Source organism: Lucilia sericata, unplaced genomic scaffold, assembly GCF_015586225.1.
Source record: "Lucilia sericata isolate MDLA Ls3-8-SP2 unplaced genomic scaffold, ASM1558622v1 Contig001739F_arrow, whole genome shotgun sequence".
Classification (NCBI taxonomy): Eukaryota; Metazoa; Arthropoda; class Insecta; order Diptera; family Calliphoridae; genus Lucilia; species Lucilia sericata.
In genome coordinates this window covers 36,116-60,468 of record NW_023995643.1, presented here as the reverse complement: position 1 = coordinate 60,468, position 24,353 = coordinate 36,116, and the positions used below count along the sequence as shown (strand labels likewise).

Sequence of the window (24,353 nt, the reverse complement as noted above, 5' to 3'; positions counted from 1 at the left end):
TGTTCTAGTTCTGTTCTAGTTCAGTACTAGTTCGGATATAAGATACTATTTTTAATTTTTTAGACCCATTCTTAACACACATATATGTACATACACAGAAATGAAAACTGAATTCAACTGTTGTAAGTACAAAATATACAGTAAATTTAATTGACTCAAATAGGCATCCACTATTGTCCCAGAAATAAACATATTCCTAACTATGTCGGCAATGCTGATTTTATTATCATTGGCGTTGTAATCAAAGAACTGAATAAATTAACAAAAATTATCACAATATTTAACAAATTGCTAGCTATGTATAAAACATACACATATGTATGTACGTGAGTGTTTTATATCTATGTAAATACAAATATTTAGATGTAAGTAAAAACGTTTGGTTTTATTTTCCTATATGAGAGAGAGGGTGTGTATAATGAATAAACACTTTAGTAGTTTTTGTTTTTTCAGGCTATTTTAGACAACAGTATACAATTATAAAAACCTACTAACACTTTCATTTAAATATATGTATTTACACTTGCTTAAATATATGGGCCTTATAAATTCATGGCTCTCTCTAAATAATAAAAAATTAACAAAATATAAAGAAAAAAATTGTACACAAACAGATAATAATAATAAAAGCAAGTATATCAGTGAATTTCCAGAGGGGCCTGGTTAGTTGATAAACCATGTACATCATAATTATCAACAAAGTTGTGTTTTTTTTTTTTTGCCGAACAGGAAGTTAAATACCGACCGTTAGGGAAGTATATTTGTAGTTAGCTATTTATGTGTGTGTATATATGGTAACATGACCATTCTAAATATTATCTCTCTTTTAGAGTTGAGTCAACGGTTTCTTTGTCTTTAGGCAGAAGCGCAGGTTTTTGGAGTAAATGGGGGCGTTTTTACAATATAGTATAGAACTTAACCAGATCTGAATTAGAAACGAACTAGAACTGATCTTTGAAAAGGTGGTTTTTAAATAGATAAGTAGCTAAACTATACATTCTTACTGCAGCTATAGATTCGTTTAATTTCCACTACACTATCCCTCCCCCAATAAAAACCATCTCTTAACAATACACCTAAGTGTTCTTTGATAATTCAAACGGTTTTATATTTATCAGCATTTTAATTTGTTAATAGAAAATTATTATTATTATCATTATTATATTGATTAAGATACCAGGGGGGTATTTTAATTGTTTAACAAAATTGCTTACGGTAGATGGAAGGAGGACTGATTGTTTTTAGAAGATTTTTCATAGTTGACTTTTAGCACTGACTGTTTTCCATGGCAGACAACTTATTGAATGAGATGTTCGTTCGGTTTTTAATAATGGTAGTTAGCTTACTGAAATTAATGATTGTCTCATTATCATTAACATTAGTAATCAGTTGCTACCAAAAAAAATAAATAAATAAATAAAATAACTACAAGTCTGTATATAATATATTCAGCCAGTTGAGTAAATAGACTGACTGTCAGTCTGTATATTTAGCAGTTAAATGTTACAGGTTGTTGTCTTTTATGCACATACAAGACTTTTCAAATATTTTGTCATCTGGTCACAGGGTGTGAATTCAACTTTAGTTTATGGCCATTTTCTTTTATACTTCATTTATTACAATATAATGCTTCCCTTCATCTACAAAATCAAATATTGCGTTCTATCTATATTTAAACATCTGTGTGTATAATGTTTTTCGTCCTTAATATTCAACAATTGCTGTGTATGCACAATTCTCTAGCTCTTAGTACACATCAGATTTTGATTTTATTCATTGTCAAAATGTTTTCTTCAGCTGTAATTTCGACAGTCTCTGACACTGTCTGTCTCTCCCCTTTTTTTCTGGTCTTTTATGTGTATTCGAAACATAAAAATTGCTAAAGGCTTTAACTTCTTTAAGTTGGACCATAATTAAGTTAAAGTCTAGAGGGCCTGTTTTTTCTTTTTCATACTCATATAATCCAGCAACCAGTTACAAACTCAGTAAATACCAGGACAATTTTATAACGCTTGCATGCCTGCATATCATCGTTTTATTTGTATTTATACTTAAGTGGGTCTGTGTGTGTCTATTTGTACTTGTAGAAGCTTTAATGAAAATATCCTTTTGTAAATGTGTAAGGATAAGAGTTGGCACAATTGTACTTGGATACAAAAAAAGGCAGAAAGTACCATGCTATATTTCGTACATGTTTCGAAGAAAACTAAAACATAATTAAACTGGTACAGAACTAGAACAGAACTGGAACTGAACTATAACAGAACTATAACAGAACTATAACAGAACTAGAACAGAACTATAACAGAACTAGAACAGAACTAGAACAGAACTAGAACAGAACTAGAACAGAACTAGAACAGAACTAGAACAGAACTAGAACAGAACTAGAACAGAACTAGAACAGAACTAGAACAGAACTAGAACAGAACTAGAACAGAACTAGAACAGAACTAGAACAGAACTAGAACAGAACTAGAACAGAACTAGAACAGAACTAGAACAGAACTAGAACAGAACTAGAACAGAACTAGAACAGAACTAGAACAGAACTAGAACAGAACTAGAACAGAACTAGAACAGAACTAGACAAACTAGAACGAACTAGAACATAACTAGAACAGAACTGGAACAGAACTAGAACATAACTAGAACAGAACTATATTAGAACTAGAACAGAACTAGAACAGAACTAGAACAGAACTAGAACAGAACTAGAACAGAACTAGAACAGAACTAGAACAGAACTAGAGCAGAACTAGAACAGAACTAGAACAGAACTAGAACAGAATTAGAACAGAACTAGACAGAACTAGAACAGAACTAGAACAGAACTAGAACAGAACTAGAACAGAACTAGAACAGAACTAGAACAGAACTAGAACAGAACTAGAACAGAACTAGAACAGAACTAGAACAGAACTAGAACAGAACTAGAACAGAACTAGAACAGAACTAGAACAGAACTAGAACAGAACTAGAACAGAACTAGAACAGAACTAGAACAGAACTAGACAGAACTAGAACAGAACTAGAACAGAACTAGAACAGAACTAGAACAGAACTAGAACAGAACTAGAACAGAACTAGAACAGAACTAGAACAGAACTAGAACAGAACTAGAACAGAACTAGAACAGAACTAGAACAGAACTAGAACAGAACTAGAACAGAACTAGAACAGAACTAGAACAGAACTAGAACAGAACTAGAACAGAACTAGAACAGAACTAGAACAGAACTAGAACAGAACTAGAACAGAACTAGAACAGAACATTACATTATATATACTCCTACCTTATGTCAGTATCCCATATCCATACGTCTGGTTTTGAGCCTTTTTGTACCAACAAAGATTTTGTGTATTTTTCGTATTTATAACAATAAACCAAATACTGGAACATTTTTTTATTTTTAGTACAATACATACACACACCAACATCTCATTAGCATTTCTGTCGCATTAAAATATCGAGCCTTAGGCTTTGTACCATTCGTGTTTGGTATAAACCTTAACAAAATATAATAATTTCGACAGTATTAATTTAAGACTTTAATTTTCTTTTAATGCTGGCGAAATTGTTTAAGCAAACTTTTCACGTACGAGGCAGACAAAGAGTTGAGTAATTTAAAAATAGGTTTTAAAATTGGTTTTATATTTGAATATTTAAAAGTACATACACCCAGCAACTACTAATTAATGAATAAAATAATTTTAAATCGTAGACTACGAAATATTTCTTTATTTTGTAATACCCTTTTATTTCTTAACTAATTATTCTATACAATAATCTCTATATGACTCTGTCTCTCTCTCTCTAATTAATCTTGTATACAGACACATTATAATTGCTAAATAATTAAAGTTCACATTCAAATAATCTATCATTTCATGCAACTGATTTACTATTTTCGGTAGCAAATAGTAGTACAAATCTTCGAATAGAGAACTAATGGGCTTCTAGGAAAATTACTTAATGTCATACAATGTCCACAATACAATGATGATGATGATGGTGTGATGTGTATGTGAATGTTGATGGACATTTATTATGACAGATGAATGGATTGTTTGTTCTTTAGCAGCAAACAATTTGCTGATGTTGTTAGAAATGTATTTCAATTAATCATAAATGTACACACATAAACTAAAGTAAAAACTATAATAAATTTTGAAAACATTTCCTTAACAATGTTTGGAATTAAGTAGTTTACTAAATATTTACTCGTGCGTACACAGATTTAAGTGCAACATTCAATTGAAGTAAGAATATAAGAAAGCATAATAGTAAATAAAGAGAAGTTTAAGGGATTTATTATATTTTATATATTTAAATAAATTTTTCAAAATTTATAACTTTTCTCCTTGTTTTTGTTGCAAAATCACCTAAATTAAATCCTTCTTAAATATCTCAACAATATCTTTACTCACTGGGACAAGACATTAAAAATCCGACATTAAGACAATTACCAATTGTGCACAAATTGTTTATACAACTATTTCTACAAACATCACACTGACCTTTGCGTCAAGGGAAAAAAGTCAACCCTAAAAATTTCAAAAGTCAAAGCTAGGAAATTAAATGTAGTAATTTTGCTTTAACCTACTGCTTTTTTACTTAAAACATTTGCTTAATGTAAAAGAAAAAGTTAAAAAACAAAAAGGCAATATTTAATAGATTCTTAAATTTTAATGCAAATTTTACCCAACTTAAAGCCTTCGAAATTTATTCTAAATAAAATTTTTAAATATTAAAATTTGTGTCCCATAGAAAACAAAAATTTATTTTTAAAAACTTTGTATATGTATATTTAGTACAATAGGATGTTGGATAAAAAACTAAAGCCGGAATAGGTATACCATTTGTTATAAAAGTAAATAGATTTTTAAACAATATTAAACCTTCAAAATACACGGATATAAATACATATTTACATACATACATATGTGCATCTACAAACATTTAAGTATACACATTCATACATATCTAATTTTCTGGTGAAATAGACATAAGGCTTGAGTTCATCGAATCTTGCGTACAATATTTTCATTGAACTAGAACTGCACTAGACTAAACTAGAACCTATAACTGAACTATAACTGAACTATAACTGAACTAGAACTGAACTAGAACTGAACTAGAACTGAACTAGAACTGAACTAGAACTGAACTAGAACTGAACTAGAACTGAACTAGAACTGAACTAGAACTGAACTAGAAATGAACTAGAACTGAACTAGAACTGAACTAGAACTGAACTAGAACTGAACTAGAACTGAACTAGAACTGAACTAGAACTGAACTAGAACTGAACTAGAACTGAACTAGAACTGAACTAGACTGAACTGAACTAAGAACTGAACTAGAAACTGAACTACTGAACTAGAACTGAACTAGAACTGAACTAGAACTGAACTAGAACTGAACTAGAACTGAACTAGAACTGAACTAGACTGAACTAGAACTGAACTAGAACTGAACTAGAACTGAAACTAGAACTGAACTAGAACTGAACTAGAACTGAACTAGAACTGAACTAGAACTGAACTAGAACTGAACTAGAATGAACTAGAACTGAACTAGGAACTGAACTAGAACTGAACTAGAACTGAACTAGAACTGAACTAGAACTGAACTAGAACTGAACTAGAACTGAACTAGAACTGAACTAGAACTGAACTAGAACTGAACTAGAACTGAACTAGAAACTGAATAGAACTTGAACTAGAACTGAACTAGAATCTGAACTAGAACTGACCTAGAACTGAACTAGAACTGAACTAGAACTGAACTAGAACTGAACAGAACTGAACTAGAACTTGAACTAGAACTGAACTAGAACTGACTAGAACTGAACTAGAACTGAACTAGAACTGAACTAGAACTGAACTAGAACTGAACTAGAACTGAACTAGACCTGAACTAGAACTGAACTAGAACTGAACTAGAACTGAACTGACTGACTACTGAACTAGAACTACGAACTGAACTAGAACTGAACTAGAACTGAACTAGAACTGAACTAGAACTGAACTAGAACTGAACTAGAACTGAACTAGAACTGAACTAGAACTGAACTAGAACTGAACTAGAACTGAACTAGGATCTGAACTAGAACTGACTAGAACTGAACTAGAACTGAACTAGAACTGAACTAGAACTGAACTAGAACTGAACTAGAACTGAACTAGAACTGAACTAGAACTGATCTAGAACTGAACTAGAACTGAACTAGAACTGAACTAGAACTGAACTAGAACTGAACTAGATCTGTACTAGAACTAAACTAGAACTTATTTGATGGAGAATCATTATACAAAACTAGGATCTTAATATTCATACATCAAACTGATTACACTCACTCCTTAACTACAAGTTAAAAATGTAAATGACTCAAGACTGAGCCAGAGAAAAAGCAAAACAATTTTAGATTCATATTTTTTTATTTTGTCCTCCGGGTGGCAATGAAAAGGTACACTAACCTACAAAACCAACAAGTTCACAGGCTGTTAAAAAAAAAACAAAATGTGAATTAAAAAGGAGGGCTTTTGAAGGCACAAAATCAAGCAAACTAAAATTTTAATCATTAACTTGAGCAGTTTACTGAAGGAAGTGGGCGAACAAAGTAACAAACAAAACATGGAAATTTCGAAATTATTTCAAGATTCTTGCTACTCTAACATCATGAAGAAAACCCCAAGAAAATATTGCAAATTGTAAAACATCAACTAATCGTACATTATTCAAATTCTAAAAAGCGCCTTACAATGCATAAACAACAGATGACAACAGTGATGTTCAACCTTGAAATTTTTGTCAAGGTTACTTTACTACTACGTGTTTACATACAACAAACTATTTCTGTAAAATTTAAAAAAAAAACAGAAAAGTGTTAATAAATCCTCCTCCCACAAAGGTTAAAAGTTCATTTTAATCATTGTTATTTTATATTACAGACGAATACATAAAAATCCCTTAACAAATATCTATGTTTAAAATTTTAAAGTTAATCTATTGAGCAACTGTGTCTTAAATAAATGAAAATTATTACTTGAGAACCATTTTTGTAAAAAAAAACAATATCAATAAGTGTTTAATGAATTCTGTTAAGGACTATTTATGTATGAATAAGACTTGTAAAGTTAATCTAAGACCACATTAATGTAAGATTTAGAGATTTAAACGTTTAATCCATCAATTTGTTTAATACTCTCATATAACTTCAATATATCCCGATTTGCCACAAAATGCACAATATATTTGGAGTTAAAATTTTGTTTCATGCACAAATATTTCCAAATTAAACGTAAACAGAGCCATTTAATTGTTTTTCTTTAATTTCTATTTTAAGCTAAATTTCCTTGTCCCCAATGATTAAAGGTCATTGTGAAAAATTTCCCAGAATTCTATATATTTTATATTTTAACAGGAAAGTAGAAGAACCAATACAGCAGAAAATAACACAAAACGAAATAATAAAAAACAAGTTGTAAATTATCGTTGGGAATGACCGACCACATGATACCCTACACCAGTTATGAGTATATTAAACAAAATGTGAACTAGTGCAGTGAAGCTCAGTTCTAGTTCTGTTCTAGTTCCGTCTAGTTCTGTTCTAGTTCTGTTCTAGTTCTGTTCTAGTTCTGTTCTAGTTCTGTTCTAGTTCTGTTCTAGTTCTGTTCTGTTCTTGTTCGGTTCTAGTTCTGTTCTAGTTCTGTTCTAGTTCTGTTTTAGTTCTGTTCTAGTTCTCTTCTAGTTCTGTTCTAGTTCGGTTCTAGTTCTGTTCTAGTTCTGTTCTAGTTCTGTTCTAGTTCTGTTCTAGTTCTGTTCTAGTTCTGTTCTAGTTCTGTTCTAGTTCTGTTCTAGTTCTGTTCTAGTTCTGTTCTAGTTCTGTTCTAGTTCTGTTCTAGTTCTGTTCTAGTTCTGTTCTAGTTCTGTTCTAGTTCTGTTCTAGTTCTGTTCTAGTTCTGTTCTAGTTCTGTTCTAGTTCTGTTCTAGTTCTGTTCTAGTTCTGTTCTAGTTCTGTTCTAGTTCTGTTCTAGTTCTGTTCTAGTTCTGTTCTAGTTCTGTTCTAGTTCTGTTCTAGTTCTGTTCTGTTCTAGTTCGGTTCTAGTTCTGTTTTAGTTCTGTTCTAGTTCTGTTCTAGTTCTGTTCTAGTTCTGTTCTAGTTCTGTTCTAGTTCTGTTCTAGTTCTGTTCTAGTTCTGTTCTAGTTCTGTTCTAGTTCTGTTCTAGTTCTGTTCTAGTTCTGTTCTAGTTCTGTTCTAGTTCTGTTCTAGTTCTGTTCTAGTTCTGTTCTAGTTCTGTTCTAGTTCTGTTCTAGTTCTGTTCTAGTTCTGTTCTAGTTCTGTTCTAGTTCTGTTCTAGTTCTGTTCTGTTCTAGTTCTGTTCTAGTTCTGTTCTAGTTCTGTTCTAGTTCTGTTCTAGTTCTGTTCTAGTTCTGTTCTAGTTCTGTTCTAGTTCTGTTCTAGTTTCTGTCTAGTTCTGTTGTAGTTCTGTTCTAGTTCTGTTCCAGTTCTGTTCTAGTTCTGTTCTAGTTCTGTTCTAGTTCTGTTCTAGTTCTGTTCTAGTTCTGTTCTAGTTCTGTTCTAGTTCTGTTCTAGTTCTGTTCTAGTTCTGTTCTAGTTCTGTTCTAGTTCTGTTCTAGTTCTGTTCTAGTTCTGTTCTAGTTCTGTTCTAGTTCTGTTCTAGTTCTGTTCTAGTTCTGTTCTAGTTCTGTTCTAGTTCTGTTCTAGTTCTATTCTAGTTCTATTCTAGTTCTGTTCTAGTTCTGTTCTAGTTCTGTTCTAGTTCTGTTCTAGTTCTGTTCTAGTTCTGTTCTAGTTCTGTTCTAGTTCTGTTCTAGTTCTGTTCTAGTTCTGTTCTAGTTCTGTTCTAGTTTGTTCTAGTTCTGTTCTAGTTCTGTTCTAGTTCAGTTCTAGTTCTGTTCTAGTTCTGTTCTAGTTCAGTTCTAGTTCTAGTTCTGTTCTAGTTCTGTTCTAGTTCTGTTCTAGTTCTGTTCTAGTTCAGTTCTAGTTCTGTTCTAGTTCTGTTCTTGTTCTGTTCTAGTTCTGTTCTAGTTCTGTTCTAGTTCTGTTCTAGTTCTGTTCTAGTTCTGTTCTAGTTCTGTTCTGTTCTAGTTCTGTTCTAGTTCTGTTCTAGTTCTGTTCTAGTTCTGTTCTAGTTCTGTTCTAGTTCTGTCTAGTTCTGTTCTAGTTCTGTTCTAGTTCTGTTTCTAGTTCTGTTCTAGTTCTGTTCTAGTTCTGTTCTAGTTCTGTTCTAGTTCTGTTCTAGTTCTGTTCTAGTTCTGTTCTAGTTCTGTTCTAGTTCTGTTCTGTTCGTTCTGTTCTGTTCTAGTTCTGTTCTAGTTCTGTTCTAGTTCTGTTCTGTTCTGTTCTAGTTCTGTTCTAGTTCTGTTCTAGTTCTGTTCTAGTTCTGTTCTAGTTCTGTTCTAGTTCTGTTCTACTTCTGTTCTACTTCTGTCTAGTTCTGTTCTAGTTCTGTTCTAGTTCTGTTCTAGTTCTGTTCTGAGTTCGGTTCTAGTTCTTTTCCAGTTCTGTTCTAGTTCTGTTCTAGTTCTGTTCTAGTTCTATTCTAGTTCTGTTCTATTTCTGTTCTAGTTCTGTTCTAGTTCTGTTCTTGTTATGCACTAGTTCTAGCTCTAGTCATTTCTAGTTCTATCTCAATTCTTGCATACTTCTAATTCAACTATTGGAGTTCATTGTGCCCAAAATTCTTAGAATACCCATTACTGCACACAACCCTCTATTTAAACAAAAACCGTAATAAATACCAATTTAAATTTACATTTGTAACAAACAAAAGAAATCAGTAAATCAGAATGAACGCCTAACATTTGTATTAAGGAGTATAGTACATCTAATCGTACAAATTTTATACGCCATGTCTAAAGGCCAATGAATTTAAGTTGAGAAAAAATCAAGCAAAATAATGAGATGACTGCAGCCTCCCCTACTTGTTTAATTTTTTAAACACTCAAATTCGTGTAAAAAATGTTGTACCAAGAATAATATTACAAACAAGACGCAGCTGCCATGTTAAATAAATGTTACTTAAGACAGTAAAGAAAAAACAAATAAAAATAAGAAATAATTTTTAACCTTTAGGAATAAGAAATGAAAAAATAAATAATAAGAAAATAAAATAATTCTTAAAGCAAATAATTTGGTGGGTTGGTTTTTAAGTTGAATTATTTATGTGATTGTATAGGTTTATGTGTCGCTTTTCCAGCTGTCAGTGTATCCCTCTGACTCTTCAGTTTGGAGCAACTTATTTGTATTTAAGTAATGCAGAGAATAAACAATTCGTCTACTTTTTTGGGTCACCCAGTAATGTAACGAAAAGCCAATCGCCACGTAAGTAGATTGAGTAATAATTTTTTCTCTAAAGAGTCAATTGCTAATTTTAAAGTAACTATTCGCATTCAGAGCTAATGCAGTAACAAGGTATTACCCATATCGGGACAGCTACTCCGAACTACAGGGTTTATAATTCAAGTATTGGAGTGTATGAATGAGTAAGTGTAAATAAATGTATTGGTATGTTGAATTTGAATAAACAACAGATGTGTTTTCCCGTTTTAAAGTGTCATTTAAATAAATGAATCTTATTATTGAAAGCGACAAACTGGGCAAATGTACTTAATTTTCAATTGCTTATGACAAGTGCGAGCTGGAAAATGTTATGATAAAGTAAAAATTTACTTGATTTAAAAAAAATTAATACTGTTAAATCCAGCAACATTTTAAGAACTTAATAGAACTTGATAGTAACCCAGCCACTTTGCTTGAAGTTAATAGAGAGCTCCACCTAACATTATTTTACGCAAACAGAATCTAATACTTTCTGCTTTCACTCAATCTTTGCACAGTAAATCCATAGGGGAAACATTTCAGAACCTTTTTGATAAATTTAGTAGTAAATATGCTTTTTAGACCAATTACAAGTTAAAGCATTCTAGGAAATTTCCACACAATGAGATTTTACTTGTTCGACGGAAGGAAATCAAGCCTAAAAATTAAATCAAGCATTATGGGGAAATTAACAGATGCTAAGGAGGAAAAGTAATAAAGTTTGTCTTTCTTTTCTCAATACAAATTTATTTGTTTATTTAAACAGTAAAAATTTTTCAAACTGAGTTTTTTGGCATAATCAAGACTAAAATCAACATTTAAATAAATATTTATAATTTTCTGTTTTATATCCATTATGATGAGTGCTAATTTAATTTAGTATTTTTTGAAATATCATCATTGCCCTTTCCTTCCATTTCAGTTCAGATCTAGTTCAGTTCTAGTTCAGTTCTAGTTCAGTTCTAGTTCAGTTCTAGTTCAGTTCTAGTTCAGTTCTAGTTCAGTTCTAGTTCAGTTCTAGTTCAGTTCTAGTTCAGTTCTAGTTCAGTTCTAGTTCAGTTCTAGTTCAGTTCTAGTTCAGTTCTAGTTCAGTTCTAGTTCAGTTCTAGTTCAGTTCTAGTTCAGTTCTAGTTCAGTTCTAGTTCAGTTCTAGTTCAGTTCTAGTTCAGTTCTAGTTCAGTTCTAGTTCAGTTCTAGTTCAGTTCTAGTTCAGTTCTAGTTCTAGTTCAGTTCTAGTTCAGTTCTAGTTCAGTTCTAGTTCAGTTCTAGTTCAGTTCTAGTTCAGTTCTAGTTCAGTTCTAGTTCAGTTCTAGTTCAGTTCTAGTTCAGTTCTAGTTCAGTTCTAGTCAGTTCTAGTTCAGTTCTAGTTCAGTTCTAGTTCAGTTCTAGTTCAGTTCTAGTTCAGTTCTAGTTCAGTTCTAGTTCAGTTCTAGTTCAGTTCTAGTTCAGTTCTAGTTCAGTTCTAGTTCAGTTCTAGTTCAGTTCTACTAGTTCAAGTTCTAGTTCAGTTCTAGTTCAGTTCTAGTTCAGTTCTAGTTCAGTTCTAGTTCAGTTCTAGGTTCAGTTCTAGTTCAGTTCTAGTTCAGTTCTAGTTCAGTTCTAGTTCAGTTCTAGTTCAGTTCTAGTTCAGTTCTAGTTCAGTTCTAGTTCAGTTCTAGTTCAAGTTCTAGTTCAGTCTAGTTCAGTTCTAGTTCAGTTCTAGTTCAGTTCTAGTTCAGTTCTAGTTCAGTTCTAGTTCAGTTCTAGTTCAGTTTCTAGTTCAGTTCTAGTTCAGTTCTAGTTCAGTTCTAGTTCAGTTCTAGTTCAGTTCTAGTTCAGTTCTAGTTCAGTTCTAGTTCAGTTCTAGTTCAGTTCTAGTTCAGTTCTAGTTCAGTTCTAGTTCAGTTCTAGTTCAGTTCTAGTTCAGTTCTAGTTTCAGGCTTCTAGTTTCAGTTCTAGTTCAGTTCTAGTTCAGTTCTAGTTCAGTTCTAGTTCAGTTCTAGTTCAGTTCTAGTTCAGTTCTGTAGTAGTTCAGTTCTAGTTCAGTTCTAGGTTCAGTTCTAGTTCAGTTTCTAGTTCATGTTCTAGTTCATTCTAGTTCATTTCTAGTTCAGTTCTAGTTCAGTCTAGTTCAGTTCTAGTTCAGTTCTAGTTCAGTTTTAAATTCAGTTCTGGTTCCAGTGAAATACGGTAAATTCTTGAAGTCAGTATTTGGCTTTACAAGAGTCTTGTCATTATTCTTTCTTGTATTTCATTATACATTTCTACAACAATAAATCAAAAAACAATCCTTTTTAGAAATTCCACATGTATAACATTACACCATATCGAAATTCCAAACAAGCCCTAATAATTGCTATAAATGAATATTCGATTACCCAAAGTATGTTAACCAAAAAAATCACTACCACAATATCCAAATCTCCCACGATACACACTCATGCACAATCTTTGGGAGATTGGCAAAACCAAAAAAACACATTCAGTTAATTTCATTCACAATCGCATTTTCGAAATATTCTCATGAATTGTTGGGATTTAGTTGAAATTCTTCGTTACAATTCTACATAATTTTATACTTTTTATGGTTTTGTGTATTTTCTGTATTTCATATACAAACTCTTAACCGTCTACTCATTGTTTAGCAATAAAGTATATATTACATTCTTGTTTTTCTCAGAGTACATGTATTAAAAGAAATTGGTATTATATGCAGTACCAAAATGTTTTTGGGTTTTTGTTTTTCAAATATTCAGTTAATACGTTTAACTATGCTGGTTTCTAAATTACATTTCTTGCTTACTGTTTTTGTGAATTTAAGTTTAAATATTTTACGATTTGTCAAGAACGTGCTTTTTACTTTAATACTTAGATGAGTTTGACTTTTGTTGCTGCAGTACTACTATATAAAGATATTGTTCGATGTTTCTTTTTAAAGAAGGAAAAGCAACTGGATGGGGTTGTTGTTGATGTTAACATATAAAAAGTATAAAAGAAATAAGTTTATTAAAAAAAAGAAACAAAAAATGTTATGGCAAATTCGCAACCAATAAAATGTTATTATTATTAAAGAAATAAATTTGAAAAATATAAACAAAAAAATTTTGAATTTCAAACTAACGGTCATTTTACATTATGGTTACAAAAATGTTATGCATCATTTACAAAAATAATTTAAATTTCTTATTACCTTTTCATTAAATTGCTTTTATTTCAATTGTTTTTTATTTTATTATTTATTGCTTCACAGTATGCTTTCAAATTAATTTTACTTTTATTCGTAAATGTATATATAACTGTACGTATGAGTGTTATTTTTGAATTGCATATAAATCATACGCCCCCTTAATTAGACGTAAGTATTTCATTTTAGCTTTAAAAAAAATTGTAATAAAGTTGAATTTTTATATGAATTATATGTCTGCCAAAGTCTATTAAAGTGAATAATAATCATAAAGTTTGAAATTTGTTACCAAATTATTACAAAAGAATATAAATTTTAATGCATAAAGGTAACAATATTATTTACACATATTGCAAACAGAGATACAAAGACAACTTTAAAATTTACCTCAACCATTAAGCCCACAAAACAGCTAAAAAAGAGGATCAGTTTTTTAACGGTTCTTATGCCTCATGCCTTTCTAAATTAATTAACCGACATTTTCAATATAATTTAAAGTTTATGTTTGAAATTAAACCCCCTCTTTTAAATTGTTTTACACACCTAAATTTTGCCATTATCATTGTAATTATTTCCAAAAACTTTAATAAATTAAACGACATTTTTATTGTGGTTGGGTATGTGTGTGTGTACTGAGTTTAAAATATACAACCTAGTTTTATTTTAATTTTATTTAAAAGCCATAAATTTAAATAAACTATAAACAAATATTATCATTCATTGAAAACATCAATTGTATAAACAAATATACACATAATTAAAAAACAAACACACACACATTCAGAAACATATTAAGATGGCACAACAAAAACTTATACAATATTTTGTTTTTATAAATTAATATAAGAAAGTAAAAGTTTCAAGAAAACAAGAATCAAATAGAACACGAATTAGAAATATGTTTTTATTTGATATATATATTAAAAAAACCTATTCATATAATTTATAAAAATAATATAGCAAAGTTGAATATAAAACAGGGGAATTTAACAGCAGACATGATGGTACACATGCACAACAGCTATATGCACACTTCCTGAAATTAATTCACATGCAGTTCACAATTTGCAGGGTATATAATTGTGTTAGTTTTGATTGAGCTATGTCCGTCAGTGTGGCAGTAATTAATTTTCTTAAGGCCCGCGATATCTTCGGAACACTAACTAACTAACTAACTAACTACTAACTAACTAACTAACTAACTAACTAACTAACTAACTAACTCTACTAACTAACTAACTAACTAACTAACTAACTAACTACTAACTAACTAACTAACTACTAACTAACTAACTAACTAACAACTAACTAACTAACTAACTAACTAACTACTAACTAACTACTAACTAACTAACTAACTAACCTAACTAACAACTAACTAACTAACGTAACTAACTAACTAACTAACTAACTAACTAAAACTAACTAACTAACTAACTAACTAACTACTACTAAACTAACTAACTAACTAACTAACTAACTAACTAACTAACTAACTAACTACTAACTAACTAACTACTAAACTAACTAACTAATAACTAACTAAACTAACTAACTAACTACTAACTAAACTAACTAACTAACTACTAACTAACTAACTACACTAACTAACTAACTAACTAACTACTAACTAACTAACTAACTAACTAACTACTAACTACTAACTAACTACTAACTAAAACTAACTAACTAACTAACTAACTAACTACTACACTAACTAACTACTAACTAACTAACTACTAACTAACTAACTAACTAACTAACTAACTAACTAACTACTAAACTAACTAACTAACTAACTAACTAACTAACTAACTAACTAACTAACTAACTAACTAACTAACTAACTAACTAACTACTACTAACTAACTAACTAACTAACTAACTAACTAACTAACTAACTAACTAACTAACTAACTAACTAACTAACTAACTAACTAACTAACTAACTAACTAACTAACTAACTAACTACTAACTAACTAACTAACTAACTAACTAACTACTAACTAACTAACTAACTAACTACTACTAACTAACTAACTAACTAACTAACTAACTAACTAACTAACTAACTAACTAACTAACTAACTACTAACTAACTAACTAACTAACTAACTAACTACTAACTAACTAACTAACTAACTAACTAACTAACTAACTACTAACTAACTAACTAACTAACTAACTAACTAACTACTAACTAACTACTAACTAACTAACTAACTAACTAACTAACTAACTAACTAACTAACTAACTAACTACTAACTAACTAACTAACTAACTAACTAACTAACTAACTAACTACTAACTAACTAACTACTAACTAACTAACTACTACTAACTAACTAACTAACTAACTAACTACTAACTACTAACTAACTCTACTAACTAACTAACTAACTAACTAACTAACTAACTAACTAACTAACTACACTAACTAACTAACTAACTAACTACTAACTAACTAACTAAAACTAACTAACTAACTAACTAACTAACTAACTAACTAACTAACTAACTAACTAACTACTAACTAACTAACTAACTAACTACTAACTAACTAAACTAACTACTAACTAACTAACTAACTAACTAACTAACTAACTAACTAACTAACTAACTAACTACTAACTAACTAACGAACTAACTAACTAACTAACTAACTAACTAACTAACTAACTAACTACTAACTAACTAACTAACTAACTAACTACTAACTAACTAACTAACTAACTAACTAACTAACTAACTAACTAACTACTAACTAACTAACTAACTACTAACTAACTACTAACTACTAACTAACTACCTAACTAACTAACTACTAACTAACTAACTAACTAACTAACTAACTAACTCTAAACTAACTAACTAACTAACTAACTAACTAACTACTAACTAACCACTAACTAACTAACTACTAACTAACTAACTAACTACTAACTAACTAACTAACAACTAACTAACTAAGAACTAACTACAACTACTAACCTAACTAACTAACTAACTAACTTAATTGCTACTAAGAACTACTAAAATAACTAACGAATAACAGACGACAAACTAACTAACTTAAACGACAACTTAACTAACTAACTTATCTAACCTAACGTAACACTAAATAACTAACAATAACTATTTAACTAATTAATTGTTTTGTTATTCCAAATTAGATAAATTTGTCTTGGTTATTTTCCCGGGGATGAAAAAATTTAAAAATATTTTGTGGTACTTTTTTGAAAATTTTCTATAATATTGAACTGATATATGAAATAAGCAAAAGGGGATTGTTTGGTACTTTTTCGTTTCTTTAAAAAGAACTTTTTTAAATTAAAACATTAAACATTTAGAACCCTGAGTAAAAGAAATCTTTAGGAGTGTATTGTTGGTACTTTTTCGTTCTTCAACTAGTTCTAGAAACATATAATCAAACATATGTATATCCTGAAGGATATCCTGAATTTATAAGAATGAATTTTTGGATATTTTTTATTCTTTAATTGGTACTTTTTGTATCTTTTATAATAATGAACATAAAAAAACGCAAAATTAAATCAATGAATGAATAAATGAATTAAATTATGCAAAAATCACACATATAGGATCCTGATGGAATGAAAATTGGTACTTTTTTTAAATCATTTTTAATATTAAACCTAGACACATAGAATTGATTGAATGAAAATCTATAAAAGGGGACTTTCTGGTACTTTTTCATTTTCAACTGGTATTTTTTAATAAAATAAGTACTAAATGTTGTTTTATTAAACACATTATGGTGGAGAGCATATAAGATTCGGTACAGCCGAATATACAGCTCTTTTTGTTTTCCTAGTTCAAACTAAATTTGATAACAGTTACTCAAATAGACCACAAATCAAAAATTAACATATATTTTTTTTTAAATTTACCATAGTGCTCTTAATCAAATTTCCCGTACTGTTAAATTTACAATTCAACATAAAATAAACATAAATTTTTTCACACTAAAATTAACATAAATATAAATGTTTATTATTTCTTTTACTTTATTTATGAAACTTAAAATCTCTTCTAACTGCAAAACAAAAAATATAAAAATTTAATGATAAATAATACCAAAATTTTATTTTCTACTTTTAGGCACCTTAAACACGGAACAAAGCATAAGCTTTACAACAGTCATAATTATTTATATATTTTTTTGAACAATTATAAAGTAAAAACTAAAACAATACAGAGACATGGTGGAAATTATGACAACAGACACGTTAAATGTGAAAATTGTGATAAGAAAACCAGGAAATTAGAGGAAAAAGTAAAACAGCAGGAAAACAACTTAAGTAAATTGATGTTGTTGGAAGGTGTGTGCATGTATTTGACTCGATATAAAAGTATAAATTAAAGTGGGAGTGTAAATGAACAGGTGTAATTTTAATGGAAATTGTTTAAATGCCTGTAAAAGCAATTAAAGGAAAAAATGTCTTGTTGCTGTTACCGCTGGAGAAGCTCGTTTAAATTAAATTTAATTTAATATTTAAAACAAACTGATAAAATAATATCAAGGAAATAAAAGGAAAGAGGGAGCGTAGCGTATGAAAATATTATATGACTCTTAAACTTAAAACTTTTTTGCCACAAGATAAAAAAATACACATTAATTTTCTTTAGTTATGCTTAAAGAATGTTTTACTCCAAGGATTATTAAGGACATTTACTGAACATAAAAAAAGCTTAAATAAAGAGTGTGTTAAAACGAAATAACAGCAAATTTTCCAGAAAATTTATCTTTAATCATTTTTCAGCAACAACAAAAAAACACACACAAAATGATAGCAACAGTAGAATAAATTTATAAAAACCAAAGAAAAAAACAACAAGCTGTTGTAAATGACATTGAAAAATCTACTAGCAAGTAAAAGGAGTAGATGTTTTAAGTAAAAAATATATAAAGAATAAATGTTGTACATTTATTTTAAAACAAAATAAAATATTTTACAAAAAAAAAACTTTGTCAACATCCCAACACAATAAAACAAACCAAACGACAGAGAAGGAAAAAAACCAACAGCTGAAAAACGTCATTTATATATTTGCAATATCATAATCTGCTGCATCAACTGTCTCTGCAGCTCAACATAACTAACGCACATTTGCAAAAAAAAATAAAATAAAAATATACACAATTTTTTAAATTAATTGTTAAAACCATAACGTCACTACTGAAAGCTTATAACAGACAGTGATTTATTTGTTAAATAGTTATCAACAGCAAAACTAAAGTTAAGGGAATAAAAACAATAAAATTTTAAACAAACTTTATTCCACATCAAACAAAGTTGTCAGTTTGACGTCAACAAAAAAAACACGAATTTACCAGCACATTAATTTCTTCGAGTGTAATTTCTTAAAGTTTCATAATGCGCGGCCGTCATTTACGTCGACGTTTCAGTTTACAACCATCTTTTATGAAGGATGACAATGCTGAGGATAAACCCACCAAACGTGACAAGTAAGTTTAAGATTTATCTTTAAAGTTTTTAATTTTCCTTTTTATGGGATTTCTTTCACTTTATTTTCTTATTTATGTAATTAAATTTGATCGACTCTGACAAAATAATGGAAAACTTTAATGTAATGTGTAGACAGTGTCTCTTTCTGTCAAGACAGAAATGTGTCTCTTTTTATACAGAAATATTTAATATTTTATCAATGTATATCTCTTTCTGTCAAGACAGAAATCCGTCTCTTTCTGTTAAAACAGAAATATGTATCTTTCTGTCAAGACAGAAAAGTATCTCTTTCTGTCAAGACAGAAAAATGTTTCTTTCAGTCAAGACAAAAAAATTTATCTTCAGTCAAGAAAAGTACTGTCTGTTTCTGTCAAGACATTATAATTTCTCTGTCTGTCAAGGCAGAAAAATATCTCTTAATGTCAAGACAGATAATTGCCTCTGCCTGAGACAGAATAATGCCTCTTTATGTCAAGACAGAAAACTGTCTCTGTCTATCAAGATAGAAAAATGTCTCTATCTGCCAAGATAGAAAAATGTCTCTTTCTGTTTAAATACTAATATGTATCTCGAAAGAAAAGACAGAAAACTGTCTCTATCTGTCAAAACAGAATAATGTCTGTTTATGTCAAGACAAAAAACTGTCTCTGTCTATCAAGATAGACAAATTAATTTTTCTTTTTCTATTAAAACACTAAATTGTATCTCGAAAGAAAAACGTATCCTACTATCTAGAGTGAAAACTGACATTTTTCAAGACAGAAAACTGTCTCTGTCTGTCAAGATAGAAAAATGTCAAGACAGTAGACAGTCTCTCTTTCTGTCAAGACAGAAAATTGTATCTTTTTATACAGAAATATTTAATTTTCTATCAAAAATGTCTCTTTCTGTCAAGACAGAAAACTGTCTCTGTCTGTTAAAACAGAAATATGTATCTTTCTATCAAGACAGAAAAATATCTCTTTCTATCAAGGCAGAAAAATGTTTCTTTCAGTCAATACAAAAAAACTGTATCTTCAGTCAAGAAAAGTACTGTCTGTTTCTGTCATGACAGAATAATTTTTCTGGGTGTCAAGACAAAAAAATATATCTTAATGTCAAGACAGCCTGAGACAGAATAATGTCTCTTTATGTCAAGACAGAAAATTGTGTCTGTCTATCAAGATAGAAAAAAGTCTTTTTCTTTTTTTATGTAAACACTAAAATGTATCTGGAGAGAAAAACATTTTTTTTAGACAGAAAACTGTCTGATAGAAAATAGGCCGAAAATTTTCTCTTTCTGTTAAAACACTAAAATGTATCACGAAAGAAAAACGTCTCTCTGTCTAGAGAGAAAACTCTCCCTTTTAGTCAAGATAGAAAAATGTCTTTTCATGTCAAGACAGAAAATTGTCTCCTATTGTTAAAACACTAAAATGTATCTCGACAGAAGAACGTCTATTTCTGTCTAGACAGAAAATTGTATCTTTCTGTCAAGACAGGAAAATTTATCTCTCCGTCTTGATAGATAAATGTCTCTTTCTGACTAGACAGATAATGCTAGAAAGACAAAAAATTATCTCTTACTGTAAAGTCAAAAAACTGTCTAGAAATTGATCTGAACAGAAAAATGTCTCTTTCTGTTAAGACACTAAAATGAATTTCGCAGTCCCGACAGAAAATTGTGTCTTTCTGTGTAGACAGATAAATGTTTCTTTCTGTCATGACAGATGCACTTTCTGGCATAATAGAAAAATTACTCATTCTGTTTAGACACTAAAATGTATTACTCTATCTTGGACTAAAATGTGTTTTTCTATCAGAACAGAAAAATATCTCTTTTTGTCAAGATGTCTCGTTTTATTGTTCTGTCACCTAACAAGAAACAATTCTATGTCTAGGGAAATGAAAAAAGAATCCTATAAGAAGAGATTTGTCTACACAGAGAAATCCTCTGTGTAGACACAGTCAGAGAAACTCTTTTTATCAAAACACATGTATCAAAATGTCTCCTATGAAGATAAATTTTATCAAGATATGAATCATGTTTTCATATCAAGACAGAAAAATTACTTTTGTTAGTTGAAGATTTAAGAAAAATTTCTTCTCCTGAAAATACATAGAAAATATGTGAAAATAAAATAACTCACTTTTTATTACCTACCCCCCACACCCTTTTGCAAATATAAAAATGTAATATCGTTAATTTAAAGCTACATAGTAAGTAACTATAAAATAGTTACTATTAATCACAAAATATCTTGTTTATGACAATTTAAGTGTTCTCATAAATTTTGTAAAATTTTTTATAACTAAAAAATTTGCATAATATAACTTCAAAGCTAGAAAAAACAAACATTTCCTTAAGATATATATGACAATTTATCCTACTCGGATGTTTATACCCTTTTTTAACTACAGCAACTCATAGTAAATCCCTGACAGCCAGTTTCTCTTCTATTTTGGCCTGACAGTTACAACAAAACTTTTATGATTTCAACAAATACAAGTTTGTTTTTGCAAGGAAATCTGTGACAGTTACAAAATCATTAAACATTCAAATGACTATGAAAATTATTAAAAATAAACATAAAAAAACAAATCATTATCATAGAACAAAAACATCTCAAGTTAAGATTTTATCTTATGTTTGTAATTATTCTGAGAAATGTTTAAATAATGTAAAGAAACATGAACTAAATAAAAACGATGAAATAAATTTAGAATAAAATACAAAAAAAAAAAACTAAATAATGAAGATAATGGACATTGGATTAATGAAAGAAACAGTTGTAATTGTAATGAAATGATTTATGCAAGAAAGAAACACAAGTCCCGGTTTCATATTGCCATGGAATGTACAGATAAATGATGATGTAAAAAGACAATCAAATTGAAGTGTTATAATTAAAACACGATAAATTGTCAAGGAAATTTATTGTGAGAAAAATAAGAAGGTTTTCCTTTATAATAATGATGATGATGATGGTGGGAAAGGAAATTGAAGTATAAATAAGTAATCATGTCACTGTCGCTATTATGCTGATGAATTAAAATAAATAAAGGATTTACAGGAGTGTGAATATCATGCAGTATAAAATTTTTATAGCTAAAAATAAACAGGCCATGAAAAGTTAAAATGTTTAGATAGACATTTTTCTGTCTATACAGGGATATCTTTCTTTTAAGACAAAAATAGACATTTTTCTGTCTATAATAATGTCTAACAAAGAAATGTCCCTTTTTTTATTTGGAAACAAGACTAGACTGCAGTGAACATTTCCGCATCTTGACTAAAAACTACTTATTTCTGTCTTGACTGCAAGACACATCTCTTTATCTAGAGTGAAGGAAACATATTTCTGTCTAGACGAAAGAGACATCTTTCTATCTAGACTGAAAGAGACATCTCTGCGTCTAGCCTGAAATAAACATTTTTCTGGAAGAGACACTTTCTATCTAGACAGAAATAGACATCATTCTATCTAGACAGAAATAGACATCATTCTGTCTAGACTGAAGGAAATATCTTTCTGTCTAGACTGAAAGAGACACCTTTATGTCTAGACGGAAGAGACATCTCTCTGTCTAGACTGAAAGAGACATCTCTTTGACTAGACTGAAAGAGACATCTTTGTATTTAGACTGAAGGAAACATATGAATTTCTGTCTAGACTGAAAGTGATATCAATCTGTGTAGACTGAAAGAAATATATTTCTGTCTAGACTGAAAGAGACACTTTTATGTCTAGACGAATGAAACATCTCTATGTCTAGACTGAAAGAGACATCTTTGTATCTAGACTGAAGGAAACATATGTATTTCTGTCTAGACTGAAAGTAATATCTTTCTATATAGACTGAAAGAGACACTTTTATGTCTAGACGAAAGAGACATCTCTCTGCCTAGACTGAAAGAGACATCTCTCTGTCTAGACTGAAAGAGATATCTTTGGAAACATATATATTTCTGTCTAGACTGAAAGTGACATCATTCTGTCTAGACTGAAAGAAATATCTTTCATTTCTGTGTGTAGACTGAAAGAGACTTCTTTGTATCTAGACTGAAGGAAACATATGTATTTCAGTCTAGACTGAAAGTGACATCAATTTGTCTAGACTGAGAGAAATATCTTTCTGTGTAAACTGAATGATACATCTTTTTGTCTAGACTGAAAGAAATATCGTTCTATCTGGACTGAAGGAAACATATTGCTGTCTATACTGAAATAAAAAATTTTCTGAGGAAAACATCTTTCTGTCTAGACTGTGTGTCTATGTATCTAGACTGAAGCAAACATATTTCTGTCTAGACTGAAAGATATATCGTTTTATATATAGACATAAAGAGACATTTTTGTATCTAGACAGAATTAGAAATTTTTGTGTCTAAACAAAAAGAGACATTTTCTGTTCAGACGAAATGAGTGATTTTTCTGTGTAGACAAAAAGATATACATTTTTGGTTCTGAACAGAAAAAGAAATTTTTTCAGTCTAGACAGACACAAAAATTTCTCTTTTTGTGTCTAGAAAGAAATAAACACTTTTATGTCTAAACAGAGAGAAAATTTCTTTGTCTATACAGAAAGAGATATTTTTCTGTTAAGACAGAAATAGAAATGTTAGTGTCTAGACAGAAAGAAACATTTTCTTTCAAAACTGAAATAGACATTTTCTCTTTAGATGAAAATATTGTTTTTTTCTGTGTAGACAAAAAGAAAGACAGTTTTGTGTCTAGACAAAAAGAAAAATTTTTGTGTTAAGACAGAAATTTGTGTCTAGATTGAAAGAGACATATTTGTGTCTAGGGAGAAAAGACATTTTTGTAACGAGATAGAAAAATAAATTTTTTGTCAGATGGAAAGAATGATTACTCTGTGTAGACAGAAAATGAGACATTTTTGTGTCTAGACAGAAAGAGAACTTTTTGTTTAGACAGAAACAGAAATTTTTTGTTTAGACAGACATAGCAAAACCTTTTTTATCAAGACATATATACACATTTTTCTGACTAGACAGTAAAATATATTTTTTATCTAAAACGGAAAAGAAGCTTTTAAACTTAGACTAAGAGAACATTTTCCGATTAAGAAGAAGTTTTGTCAAACATTTCATTTTTTTAATGTTTACTTTTAATTTACTTCATAAAATTTTTTCACGCACTTCATTTCCACAAAAAAAATATGTTCAAAGTCCATTATAAAATGCTATTTGCAATCATAATAAAAATTGTTTTCATTTAAAAAATATTTATTTACTCAATGTTTTATAGGGGAAAAAATAACATAAATTTACATAATTTGTTCACAGCAAATAAGGGTTAAAGGCATATTTGCATATTTAACAAAACAAATACTCCATCGA

At 29.6% G+C, this 24,353-nt stretch overlaps 1 protein-coding gene across 1 annotated transcript in view; it reads left to right on the top strand.

Moving 5' to 3' along the window:
• Nucleotides 1-24,353, top strand: part of LOC119612574 (ras-related protein Rap-2b) — a 70,272-nt gene that overhangs the window by 21,255 nt on the left and 24,664 nt on the right. Inside the window, exon 2 of the mRNA XM_037968380.1 lies at nucleotides 17,640-19,008. Coding sequence (XP_037824308.1) covers nucleotides 18,917-19,008 — 92 coding nt within the window. The 5' untranslated portion in view covers nucleotides 17,640-18,916. The remainder of the gene's footprint in view (nucleotides 1-17,639; nucleotides 19,009-24,353) is intronic.